The sequence below is a fragment of the Falco cherrug genome, chromosome 6 (genome assembly GCF_023634085.1).
Source record: "Falco cherrug isolate bFalChe1 chromosome 6, bFalChe1.pri, whole genome shotgun sequence".
In the NCBI taxonomy this organism is placed as follows: Eukaryota; Metazoa; Chordata; class Aves; order Falconiformes; family Falconidae; genus Falco; species Falco cherrug.
Window position 1 is genome coordinate 47,329,304 of NC_073702.1, and position 13,417 is coordinate 47,342,720.

At 40.2% G+C, this 13,417-nt stretch overlaps 1 protein-coding gene across 4 annotated transcripts in view; it reads right to left on the reverse strand.

Moving 5' to 3' along the window:
• Positions 1–2,395: 2,395 nt before the first annotated feature.
• IPCEF1 (interaction protein for cytohesin exchange factors 1) overlaps positions 2,396–13,417 on the reverse strand; it is an 85,395-nt gene continuing 74,373 nt past the window's right edge. For all 4 annotated transcript variants that reach the window (XM_055713359.1, XM_055713361.1, XM_055713360.1 and 1 more), the window contains 2 exons: positions 10,038–10,228; positions 2,396–6,502 (listed from right to left, as the gene is read on the reverse strand). In XM_055713359.1, coding sequence (XP_055569334.1) covers positions 6,302–6,502; positions 10,038–10,228 — 392 coding nt within the window. In that variant the 3' untranslated portion in view covers positions 2,396–6,301. The remainder of the gene's footprint in view (positions 6,503–10,037; positions 10,229–13,417) is intronic.

Sequence of the window (13,417 nt, forward strand, 5' to 3'; positions counted from 1 at the left end):
AAAAAAGGAAATCACTTGGTGAAAGTGAAGCTATAGCTTTGTGGGAAGCTGAGTCAAGCTAATGCTTTGCTCCTAAAAGGAAAAGGACCCCTCTTCCCTCCTGCTTCCATAGCTCTTTTTCCTTTTTCTTCTGCCTACACAATCCAGCTGCCTCCCTTGTGAGGGCTGTAGCAGTCATTGAACCCCTCCGTAAGCCAATTTTAGTCACCATCACAGTAGGTGACTATCCAGCTTGCTGCGTCTGTTTCTTACTGCCTGACTCAGCTGAGCTGAGACAGGTGCCAAATGATGAGCAGATTAGCCCAAGGCAAGTGGTGGGAACATGTAGGAGACTGGGGGAAAGAGGGGGACAGGGACATTCTACCTTCAGGGCAGCTCAGCCCTTAGACAAGCTCATTTCTTAGGAAACACACCTTCACTGTGCTGCTATCTGACTGGCCTGGCTGGCTAAACCGAAACTCTTGACAAAGATCCCAGTCCTCTTCTAATTGAAACAGGCTGCTCTGTCCGCTAAAAAAAAAATAAAAATCCAAGAACGCCCCACGCCTGTCAGAAAAGACCACCATTCCTTAAGTGTGGCTACAGCAACCTGTTAAAGAGAACTACTTTAACAGCAGTTTCAAAAATTACATTGCAAACTAGTGGAAGGTATTCTCAGTTAAACCATTCATTGACTCTTCCTGGTTCCAGATTACTTAACTTAATAGTAATATTAGTCCCAAGGAGAAATTGCTTGTTTAAAGAACCAGCAAATCCTTATTTTATTATATAGCAGTAAACTGGAAAATCTGCAGTGAAAAGTAAAAAAAAAGGCTGAGCAAAATATTCTCTCATTTCAGTGTTTAATTGACAAGTGCAAACATAAGGCTCTCATTCTGCAAGATGTGTGTATCATTCCATTAAAATCAAGTCACATATGTGGGCAACAAGCAGTAAAAAGGCAGTGCTGAGTGCAAACACTGTGCTTTGAGTTTGAAACGGGGGGCGGGGGGTGTGGGGTGGCGGTGAAGCCACAGACTTAGCAGATAAAATACCTAATTGGGATTCCATGTACCTTCATGGTGCTGCAGGCCCTAGCCCTGCCTAACAGATACCCTCACAAATACTCCTCTGTGCATGGCTTTCCCTTTCCACACAGAGGGTATGGGAATAGATGCCCCCATCCCTCCCTTTGGCCAGCCCTCAGCACTGAAAGCTTTGCACAAAAGCACTGCTATTAGTACGCACATATGCCATTTCACTAGGGGAGTTATCTTGCTAAATGTTCGTTAAGTGGCTTACCTGAATCTTTGCTAGGCTAGTGCTGGTTTCTCTTCACATGAGAGTGGGAGGCATGTTTTCGAATCCCCTTTTCTTTGGTTTGAGGCGAAAGAAGGTAAAACTGCCATAAGCAACAATGGTTTCCCAATGAAATAAATTGGCTGCTTTAAAGGCCCGAGTCATTTAAAGTCAATCATTTCAAGGTAATACATCAAGATTGACGAACTATCAATGAATTACATGCATGCTTCATTTTTAACTTTCTGCCAGCTTATAAACAACTGCCTTTGGATTTTTACCAGGAGGAAATAAATCAGAAAAATACCCATTTTTCCAGAGCAAACAAGTCTTGGAACTTTTCCTGTAGCAAATTTCAAGGAATGTAGTACTCTCCTCAACACCTATCTTTTTTCAGTGTGGAAATGCCTAGCTTTTGGCAAGCTTAACTCCCATTATTCTCATGCACAGAGACAAGAATCATAGCCTGATCTTAGCTCAGAGCTTTTCTGTTCCATCTTTTTTCTTCTTTCATTATTAACTAAAGCCAGTTCTTAAAAATGCAAGAATGTGGCAGCTTGCAGCAGTCCAAAATGGGATAAATTTTCAAGCCATCAAGGAAATGCTAACTGATGTCTTAAGATGCCTGCTGCTTCATCATGCCCCACACAGAACAGGAAACACCACTTGGGCTCTACTGCTACAAGAAAACCACTTTGGTTTCCTGGTAACAGAAAGACTTTTCATATGAAGTAAGCCCAGTTCCTCATTGCAATTGGTTACTTTTGTACCACCAACAAGCAAAACAAGACAAAAAGCCCAAACCCCAAACTTCAATCACAGTACATGGTGTTCCTCACATAGAACTAGGATTACATGGACTCACTTGCTACTTTAAGAGTTAAAAAATACAAGTTTTTGTATTAAATCTGTAGTACACATAAGCTTACAGGCTCACACAATAGACACAGCATGCCCATAATTTTTCTTAGTTATAAATAATTTAAAATTCTTAAATTCCACATAGTTTTAAATAAATGCCACCTCTTTTTTTCCCCTCCCTCCTTGGCTGTCCCAAAACAGTCTTTTCTCTCAATATCAAGGTTTTCTCCAAAAAGAAAACTATTGGCAAAAACAAGAAGGTTGTAGCACATTATTTATTCCTGTTTATTCCTGTTTCACGTGAAACCCAATATTGAATGAATCATCAGAACTAGATGTGGAAACAACTCACAGTCCTCGCGTGAAACCTCTTCCATCTTAGGAAAGGAAATGCGTTCCCACCTCATTCTGGTAACTCATTCCGGTGACAGCTACACCACCAAAACAGAGATTAAATTTCCAGAAAAGCCACCAAAGCCAGGCTGCAGAAACAACTGAAATCAGATATTGTCATTAGTTACTCCAAAATCTGGATAGCTGGACTTTTCTGCGCCAATAACCAAAGGCTTTACTGACGAAAGAGTAATTGTGCATGTGCACACGTCCATAAATACACACCTTCTCCTGAATAATTACATAAAACAGGTCCCATGAGGCAGATGGTTAGCGACTTTTAGACATTCACTAGGGATGCACAGTTTCCCTATGTTATAAGTCAATAGTGCAGGCCTTCCAAATTCAGACCAACAGATACCGTTTACCCCAATATCACTGAGTGGAGCGCAGAGTTGTCCAAGTTTTTCCTGCCAAGGTGGCTCCTCGCTGCATCCACTACTTGTAGCTGCCAGCTCGTGCACACTTCTTGCTCCAACTGTGCTTCCACGTTGCTGCACAGCCCCTTGTGTGAACCCAGCACGAGGTGAAAACTGTCACATTAATTAGCAATGCTGGAAGATGAATCCTGTTGTACTGCAGTTTTCACTTCCCATTTCCCACACTTTCCATTTGTTTTGTGTCTAAATAGTAGCTGAAAGAGAATGGAGATAGAATCCCAGCACTGCGCTTGCATAAAACCCATACATTTGTTTTCTTGAACAGCCAGAAATTTGTCATAACAACGGCATTACAGTAACCCTATTCAAGAATTTTCTGTTCTTTTCTAAGAGGGTGATACAGCCCATCCTCAGCAGGTTCCCAAAACCTCAATAGTTCAATAGAAAGTATCTGCTGACCACCTGAGAGTCTTTTAAAAGCTATTTTAGGCTATACAATCTGTCAAAACCAATAGTACAGCTTGGGCACTCTGAGGACATTTGTCTGTCCCTATATTTGGGAAACCTGTTTTGTATATTCTTGTATAAGCACAGTGTGAAAACAGCCAACCCAACCTGTGCAGGCCACATAGTGCCTTCCTTTATATAGTGCAAATCTACATCAGCAAACAAACTTGACTAGGACTTTGCTCAGAACTGCAAGGCACTGACTTGTCTGGCTCAGTTTGACAGGCCACTGAAGTATGTGCTTGTTTTTAAGATCTAAGTGAAGACGCTTTTGAAGAAAAATGGTGTTTAGATGCTTTGTTTCATGAGAAACTCATGAGAAAACGTACGTGCAATTTGAGCTCCATTATTTATCAGTTATTTCGTGCCAGTTCTTTAAATTGAGATAGACCAGGTAGATTAATCCCTACACTCTTAATTTTCAGTGTGCTCTCGGCAGTTAATTGATATCATGTCAGAATCAGGGACTACCCCTCTCCCACCTATACATCTGCTTCGAAGAATTTCAGTTAGGAGCAGGACACTCACAGTTGTCCGCTGTCCAGGGGGTCTTCTGGGAATGGTGAAAGATTTAAAAAAAACCAAACAAACAACAAACAACAAACCCACACCTTAAAACGGGCTCAATTTTTAAGACACAATTTCTCTAAATGAAATCACACCAGTTCTTGAGCTTGCTTAATTTCCATCAGCTTCTAGTTAGAATTAGCGAAGTCACCCACTTCCAGGTCTCAGCTAACATTTGTTCCCCGCTGGCAGACTAGCCCTAATTTTAAGTCCTGACCCAAGATCAGTCCTTACCCTCACATTCCTCAGCTCTTTTATACCTGAGGCAGTGATGCTATCCCAAGCATAACCCTGCTTCAGCATTCAGCTAGCCCCCATTTTCCTTGACTTTCTTCCCTTAAAGCCTGCATCAGAGGCTTACATTCTTCCTTCTGTTTCTCCTTTTTTATAGCTTGGTATCTGCTCCTCAGTTCTCACACTCAACACAGCCTTAACTGCCATTTTTGGCTGCCTTGGCATGTAAGTCCATGTCTCTATTATAAAAGGAAAGCTGCTGAGTATTAAAGATGCAGTATGAACAGTCAGACATCGCTACGCAGGTGGAAAAGTTTTTACGTGTTCCTACTAACACTATTAACTTTTGTTTCTTAGTCAAGCTATGATAAAACATATAATGTATAAAGATGGATGACTATGGCTGTATCTGTATAGCATATTTGGCTTCAAAAGATAAACTGTGTTGAAATCTAATGACAAAGAATATCTTTAGGAAATAGCCAACAGAAGTACAGATTGCAACAGTTCCTGTAGTGGCATTAGTTTGAGAATGGTGGGCTAATTCTTGCTTTTCAAAATTCATCACTCTGCAAAGTTCTTCATACTTGTACACATGCAGAAGATGAGAAGGCAAAAATCCCAAACCTTGTACTGAAGGCAATGAAGCCAAAAAGTTAGGATCCTGCAGCAAAACCTCTTAACTTGCTTGGTTTTGTTTGCGCAAAGAGAAATCCTGAAACTTTCTCAAAAACTTCATTTCCTGCTCCAAATTGTACAGATTTTCTTAATCCAAAACTTAAAGCTAGAAAGACAACAAAAAGTCACAGCACATGTCTCAGGGTAATCTCAAATTTCCAGACACTACTGTGATTTATAATGGAATGAAAAACAAATAGGCATTTGAGGTCAACCTGTAAGCACTCTCATCTGGGTGGGCCTGGTCCATGTGTGCCTATCTACATTAAGAAATTCAGCATATATAAATATATAAATAAAACATATATACAATACATAGTCACATTCATATAAGCCATAACATGACATATATTTACAAAAAATATTTGCAGCTATATTTTGCACATTCAGGTCCACATCAGGAATTCAGTTATTTAGCTTCTGCCTTGTAGAACTTGATCACCTTCCTAAGTAGGAATCTGGGATGAACTTGTACCTTATATATTCACAATATCCAAAAATAAGAAAGAAGAAAATAATCGTCCAAGGAGTTCTGCCAAGTTTATAAGAAAAGTTGAAACTTGTTGAAGCATTAGCTGCCTCCCCGAAGAGTGAATTACATGTTAGCAAACATTGAGAGACCTTCTCTTCTTCATGTAGAAAGACAGTACTTTGGCTTGGTCCATAAATAAATTTGAAACTCCTAAAATGCAGGCAGAACACAAACTGGGTCCTGACAGATGTCCGTAGTATAAACTCATGCATAACTGCTATTCCATTTGTCTCAGTTTAAACTGGTAGAGTGGTGAAAATGAACAAATGTAGAGATGAAAATGCCTACATTAGGTTACCTTACAGCGTAAAAAGGTAGAGAGTAGACTACATCCTGCTGGCATAGTTATAGTTTCCTTTAACGGTAAGTTACGTGGTTAAAAAAACCCCAAGGATCTCACATTTGTACAGGACATATTACACAGGTCTGTGATTTCCAGGAACTGGACATTTAATTTATTTCTCCAAAGATGGAAAAACATTTCTTCGCTGCTTCATAAAGTAGTCTTCTTAGGTATGCAGCCCAGGTTCAGGCATGCTTTTTTAAGCTGGGGGGATTTGCCCTCTTGACATGAAATGCATTTTGCAAGAGCAATTAAAGCTTTGGAGAAGGGGTTATTTTCCTTTCAAAAACACTTGGAAAAAATAAACCCCAAAATGCAGTAGTTTAAAGTGCCTATATGTCTGTCATGGTTTAACCCCAGCTGGTAATTAAGTACCACGCAGCCGCTCGCTCACTCCCCCCTCACCCAGGGGGATGGGGAGTAGAGTTGGAAAGGAATGTAAAGAGGGGTGAGATAAAAACAATCAAACCCAGGAAAACGTGAAGACCCGTGGGGAAGTATTTTGACATGAACTGTTGAACCATGGCCTCAGATAGCACTTTCAGCAATAGGCTGTGAAGTCATCTCTTGCTCCTCGCTATTCTCTGTGGACACGTCCTGGACCTCCTGCTGCTGATAAATATCTTGGACCAGCATGATGTTTGTGTTCCTCCACTCTCTGTACTTCACTGCCGTCAACTTTGGGTCCTCTAGCAACTGGTTAATTGTGGCGAGGTCATGTTCCTTACACTAGGAAAAGAACAAGTGGTTATTTCCTATAGAAACTGTCAAGCTCATTGTCCATAACAAAAACACTCTGGGAACATTAGAGAACCATATCACAAGAAGATGGCAAATAATCCAGCCTCCTGGCAACTTGTTTCCATTTTTAGAAAGCAGATCATCAAAGTTAAGTCCACAGCAGAAATTTGTCCCAGTTGAATGAAAGATTATGATTTCATGTAGTTTATGTTATAGGATCCTTAGCAAAACCTCATGAGAGGATTCATGTGAAAATTAGACATTGCTATACTGACTCACAACAAGTTAGTGCTTGCATGAAACTAGCACAATAGCATTTATTTTTGTTACTTACACCAGTTTCAACTTTCTCAAAAATACTTATTCCCTGGTCACATTATAAAAGTTTCCTCTCTGGGAGCTAGCAGAAAATAATTTTGGGTATTATCTGTGCACTGGCATTAGAGTGGCTAAAGTACATGTGGCGGCTAATACATCTACCACTGGCTACTACTACTAAATCTGGTCTCTACTTTTAGGCAAGAGCAGCTCAGACCATATATTGCAGGCACTCTGATTCAATTGAAAGGTATGAACTGTCACTGATGTAGGGACACCAGTACCCTCTACGTCACAGAATCACAGAATGGTTGAAGTTGGAAAGGACCTTTGGAGGTCACCTGGTCCAACCCCCTTCTTCAGGCAGAGCCACCTAAAGAGCAGGCTGCCTAGGACCGTGTCTGGACGGCCTTTGAATATCTCCAAGGATGGTAACTCCCCAGCTTCTCTGGGTAACCTGTACAAGTGCTCATGCTAACAAGAAGTGTTTCTTGATGTTCAGAGAGAACCTCCTGTGTTTCAATTTGTGCCCACTGTCTCTGGTCCTGGTGCCACTGGGCACCCACTGGAAAGACCCTGGCTCTGTCTTCTTTACACCTTCCTTTCAGATATTTATATTCATTGCTGTCATCACATTTTCTGACACAACTTGCTTTTCAAGCCCTTATTGCTTATCCATGCAGCGGACCACAGGAAAAAGAAGCCTTTGTTAGCAGCCACAATTTCCTAATGGAGGCACACAAACTTTCCTTGATTTTGCCTGGCTCTCCACACTCCTGTGCCACCCTGTCCTCACCCCCACCCCTTCTCTGTGTGAAATCAGTGGAATAATTCTAACCATTTTCTTCTGCTGCCACCAATTTGGTCACACCTGAGGGCACTCCATGGTAGTGGCTGCCTTGAAAATGCTCCCACACATTCATGACACTTCCTAATAGTAGCAATTGGCTGCTTAAACATCCATATCCCACTACTACTCTAACAAACTATCTGCTGTAATACCTTTGATACCTGCACCATTTTTAAATACAAAAACTTGTTCAACTGTTGGTTAACAGAGGTCCTACTCTCAAGACCTAGTGCTGACCCTTGTAAGAAGACTTCTGGCATTGATGCAGAGATATGTGCAGTTAGCCTAAGAGAAGAAGAGGAGACAGGGAGACAGAAAGGAGAAAAGAACATTTCCAGTGGACAAACTTGGTGGCAAAAAGCCATGCAATGGAATTTTTCCTGTAGCACTAAATCTATTTCCCACATTCATTAAGACTGTGATGCATTTGCACACAGCTTCCTCCTCTTCCAAACTATCTAAAGCATGTTTTGTTAACGATATGTTGTAGCAGCAGCATTAAACTGTTGTTAAAGATGTGGAGTCAAAAGTTCAAAATTAAAATTGCACTGAATCTTGCATAAATCGCTTCTCAAACTAATAGTTTTTTAATTAAAGCACAGTAAATATGGATCAGATGCAAAACTTTCCTGATTTTTAAACTTCCAATACATTATTTCTAATTATTTCATGTCTCATGTTATATATTAAGAAAATTGACTTTAAAAGCACATAATCCTACTGATGCAAAGAATATGGCACTTTCCCACTGCTGCAGGCATTTGCCTTTTAGATAGGCTAACTTAAACACTCCATGCATAGAACTCTGTTTGTGTCTGTGAGAAAACGTCTGTGCTATGTTTGTCTTGTCAATACTCCAATTTCTTAGTTTGAAGAAAGAAAAAAATATCAACACATTTTATACATTATGAACACTCCAAAAGTGATTTTTCCATATTAAATACAAGTGTTAGACAAGCCTAAGGTTATAAGCACTACTAATCACAACTTATACAATACTCCCATGCTAAATCAATGTAAAGCTGTCCTCTCTGCTCATGTCTGGCAGTCAGACTTCCATTCAGCTCCATACTAATTGAAATTGATTGTCCCACAAGGTACAACTCCATTTCATACTAACTGGTTCTTAGATTTATTAATGAGGTTCCTACCAGGGAAAAAACTTTGCAGTATGTTTCTATATTTAGTTTCCCATAGCATAAAATAGGCATACTTTTAAAGCTAACTTTCTCTTTTGTGGTATGCTCACTGTATTGCTGATGCAGATGGATACTGCTATAGTCAGTACCGTGTCACTGAAGACTGATCCTGAGAGACTTCACCAGGTCTTGTATGGAGCCAGGGAGAATGCCTATATTCCCACTTGTCTTCTCAACTGTATCATCAGGAATAATAACATTTAACAATTTGGCTGAGGTGCCAGAGCTCAAGCCTCCCATTGCAACTAATAATCTAATGATAATAATAATAATAATAATAAACTAATAAAAATTAAAAACAATTGTGCTGATAGGAGAAGTTTTTACACACATTTCTCCAGCTTACAATGCGTGATGCCAAACACACACACTTGAAACAAGATACTCAATTCCTGCTTCTAATGCATACAACAAGAAAAAAGGGAAGCCCCAGGTTTGCACTTATTCTTTCTTCTCCTTACGATTTAAATACTATGGTTAAGCTTTCAGTCTCCCTCAGTACCATTCGGAAGCAGGCTTTGAAATCCCATGACGCTTGATGCTGGCGAGTAAACAGCCTCATAAATCCCCATATTCCAGACAGATTTACTGGCCCTTTCATGGAACATCCCCTGAACCCCTCCACCCCTCCAGTTCACGATACATTTTCAACATAAAAGCAGGATGCATTTGTTATTAAAAATATTTTAGTTACAGGAGGTCTTTACAATAGCTTTGGCACTTCCTGTACATTCTCCAATAATCACATAAGGAAAACTTTTTTTGGCTCAGGGTCATTGTCATGTCCTTTATCATCAACACACTTTGTCTGCTCTTCCTTTTTTTAAGGCTCTCCTGTTTAGTGTATTCAGCCGAGATTGTAAGTTTTCCAGCTAACTAAGAGAAGCTTTCTTTATTAAATTTTCCAAATGGGCTGGAACTTCTGCAAGAAAAGTCCCTTCTGAACTATTGCCTCTGCTTCCAGTTCAAACTGAACAACAAAACACAGCTCAGTATTCAGAATGAAGTAGAAAACAATTCAAATCTTAACCAAATTCTCTGGGGCTTTAAGGAAATACGTAATTATAGAGTTTGGCTGAAGTCTAAGCTTGCTGCTTTTTTCAGCCAAAATGTTTCTTTCTCTCAGGCTTTTCTTTGGCCAGCTCTGCGATCTCACCTTTAATGTGCTGTTCAGCATTCGAATTTTGTGGAGTTTCTCATTAATGGAGGGGTTTTTGCTGCGTTTTATAAATGACTTCCTGAGCTCCTTCTTTGTTGACAGCCGACGATCACCAATGGGAGACAGACTTGCTTGTTCTAATGACTTGTAAAGTCGCTCCATCTCATCATCATCACATTTTTCCTGATCTGCAAAGAATAAATTGGGTATGAGAATGTGAATGTGGCAGCAGATAGCAGAAATGTTAGGTTCAGCCATCAGGAAGGCTCTTAGCCATCAGGAAGGCTCTTAGCCAACTGTAATATAATGGTATTAGAGTTAAAACCAAGGGCAATTTTTAGTGTAATTTATAGGGTAATAATGCATATGAGAAAGACATATTACCAGACTCAAATGCTTTTAAGAACCAGGTCGTGATCCAGATACAAGCACGTATTTCCACTGATACAATGCTGCCTTAATGCTCTGAATATATCACAGACTTCTTTGAACAACTGTCAGTAATACCACATTTGAACAAAAAGAACTTTGATAGCATCTACACCCATTTACCTTTCCCTGCATGCTGCACACATTTCTACCTGGCAACTCACAGGTCACATTGTGTTTGGTGTTCTTATTCATCACCAGGTTTTGATAATCATTAAAACCAGATTTTAAAAAAACTGAGTGGTGAAATGAAACATAGGAACTTTTCAGGGCCCCCAAGAGAAGGTCCTTAGACAACATATTAAAGCAGGAACCCTTGAGGCACCTGACACCTAAACCCTGAGTTTCACAGATTGCAGCACAGAATTTGCTTTTGGTGCCTTACAACAAAGACTTCTTATCTCCACCTTAATTTTTGTGATGGCTTTCAAGCTGTGGTACCATCTTCCATGAGGGAGAGGACATGAAAAGAAAAGCTAGTAAACAGCTGAGAATGAAATAACATAAGATAAGACAAAAATTGAAGCAAAGACATTATCCAGAATAACACAACTTAAAAATGAACAGTCAGAAACTAAAAATGTACCAGATCTATATAGGGGGGGGTTGGCAGAAAGCCATTCTCAGCAACAGACTGTGCAACCTGCTTCTAGTCTCTCAGTCCACACTGCAAGCTTTTCTACTTCAGTGTTAGCTAAAGGAAAATCTTAACACTATTGGTGTTTTCAGGGTGCTAATGAAGCCATCAAAATCCAACGGGATAACATCTGTTTTTATTTCACTGGGGATGGTGGTGGTGGTTCTTCTCAGCTGCAGTCCGTGTGCTGGTCAAACTGGCTGGGCTCTTTTTTCTCTTAACGAAAAGTTAAACATTGAGTTCTCTACATCACCTTCAGCCAGCAAACATTTTCTGAACAAAAGGAGAAGTCCTTTTTCTCACTCATGCTCTAGCAAAAAGACTTCTCCAACATGTCAGCACACTTACAAGGCTGCTCTTTATCTTCACCATGTTTTAAAAAGTACAGCATCCTCCTACACCCCTGTTCTTTCTAAATATTTAGGTTACTAGAAAGGTTTATGATATGCTACAAATATTTGCCTTCACTGTGTTGCTGGCCTTTTTTCACTACTTTGAGATTATAAAAAGTCTGCTGTAACTGACAAGAACTAAATATAACTTCTAACATTGGTACAGTGCTGGGAGGAAAAGGAGAACTGTTGTATATTTAACAAGCTGAGGGAAATAGAAAAAAATGCAAGTGTAAGGCATAATACACGGCAGTAGTATTTCCTGAAAACTGTTGGCTCATGCCATGAGGCTCATAACTATAACTAGCTTCCTGCCAGCTTTCTTGGGATGAAGCAGCTGTTTGTTTCATTAGCCAGCTCCTGCACAGGAGTGGCTCAGCTTTACCATAGGCATCACCCATCAGGACTGTACACAGTATCACTTTGAGAAAGAAATTGAGCTTTATCAGACATCCAAGAAAAAGTATATAAGAAGAAAAAAAAAATGCATTGATCCTGTTCAACAACTTTAAAAAACAGTCAAGCCCTTGGGGACATAAGGTCCCTCCTGATATTTTTTAAGGCTAACTTGTGAGGCTCCTCAGTGTCTTAAAAGGGTTACAGAGCAGAAAGCACAAGAAAACACCCTCACTGAACTCTTCTCTTCCATGCTAAATACTCTGATATCTACCATGCACTTGTGGGTGAAGGTGAGGAGGACAGTAATACTCAGAAAAAGATGGAGCCAAAGTCAGAAATGCCCAGCAAGTTGCTACCAGAAAATGCACTTGATGAGCAATGCATACTCAGCTCCTGCATCCTTTCAAGATTGCGACCGTAAACTACTCTCCTATTTCTTATTGTTCCATGATTACCACCCCCAAAGGACTGATCAGGGTCAGGTAATTCCAGAGGGAATGTGCTAGATTCTTCAGATTGGGTGGATAAAGGGAGTGACAGGGAAGGAGCTAAATAGGATTTCAGGAAACAGTTGGAAAACAAGGGTGAGTGAAACGTGCCAGCTGTATAGAGCCAGGTATGAGCTATAGAGTACCATTTTTTGTCTCCATCTTTGTTTACATTGATGAGCAGGGAACCCCTCCCACAAGTTAAAAAATTACAAAACAGTATCTTAACATTGTGCTTTTGTATAGAAGTAGATAATGTTGCCATCGATGAAGAGCATGGCTGCCAAGAAACCTCTGTAAATTGAGGCCAGACAACTGGTACCTGCCTGGACTTTTACCTTCACTGTCCCGAGTTCCCCTGCACCAAGCTCAGAAAGCAAAAGCCCATGTTTTGCAGGCTTGAAGCTACCACTGAACACACTAGGTTGATGCTGTAAATCTGAAAGGGGGAGAAGTAATGGAGGAAGGGAAGAGACATTATGTCTAGCAGTCAATTAACAAGCCAAATAAAATAATCTGTGATAAGGAAATATTTCTCCTCACTCACACAATGGTGCATTATGGTATTTCACAAGCCTCTTAATGCCACAAAAGTAAAAGAAGAAAGCACTACCTGTAGTTTGCTTGCTTGTTTTCTCCACAAAACACCCGAGAGAAAATTAAATAGCAGAGATAAAGCAAGTCACTCAAGGCTTAAGCACAGACCAGACTTTTTTTCTCCAGCTTCAAACATTCACAGCACATTTTCCCAGCACTTGGTATCACTTAACTCCCTTGCACCTGGAGTCAGATCACTGTCCTGCAGATGAGCAAGTCTCTAAAAGAAGCACAGGCATTCACCAGCTCTGTATTTTTAGGCTTCAGTGATCTGGATTCCTCCTATGAAACCTGAACTGTCTAGACTATACTATCTGATTGTTATAAAATATTTGCTTTCCATTACAAAGTAAAACAGTATGCAAAAAGCACACAGAACACAAGATCGGGGCCGGGTGTTAAAATGAACAGATTGTCTGTGCCAGCCTCCCAGAG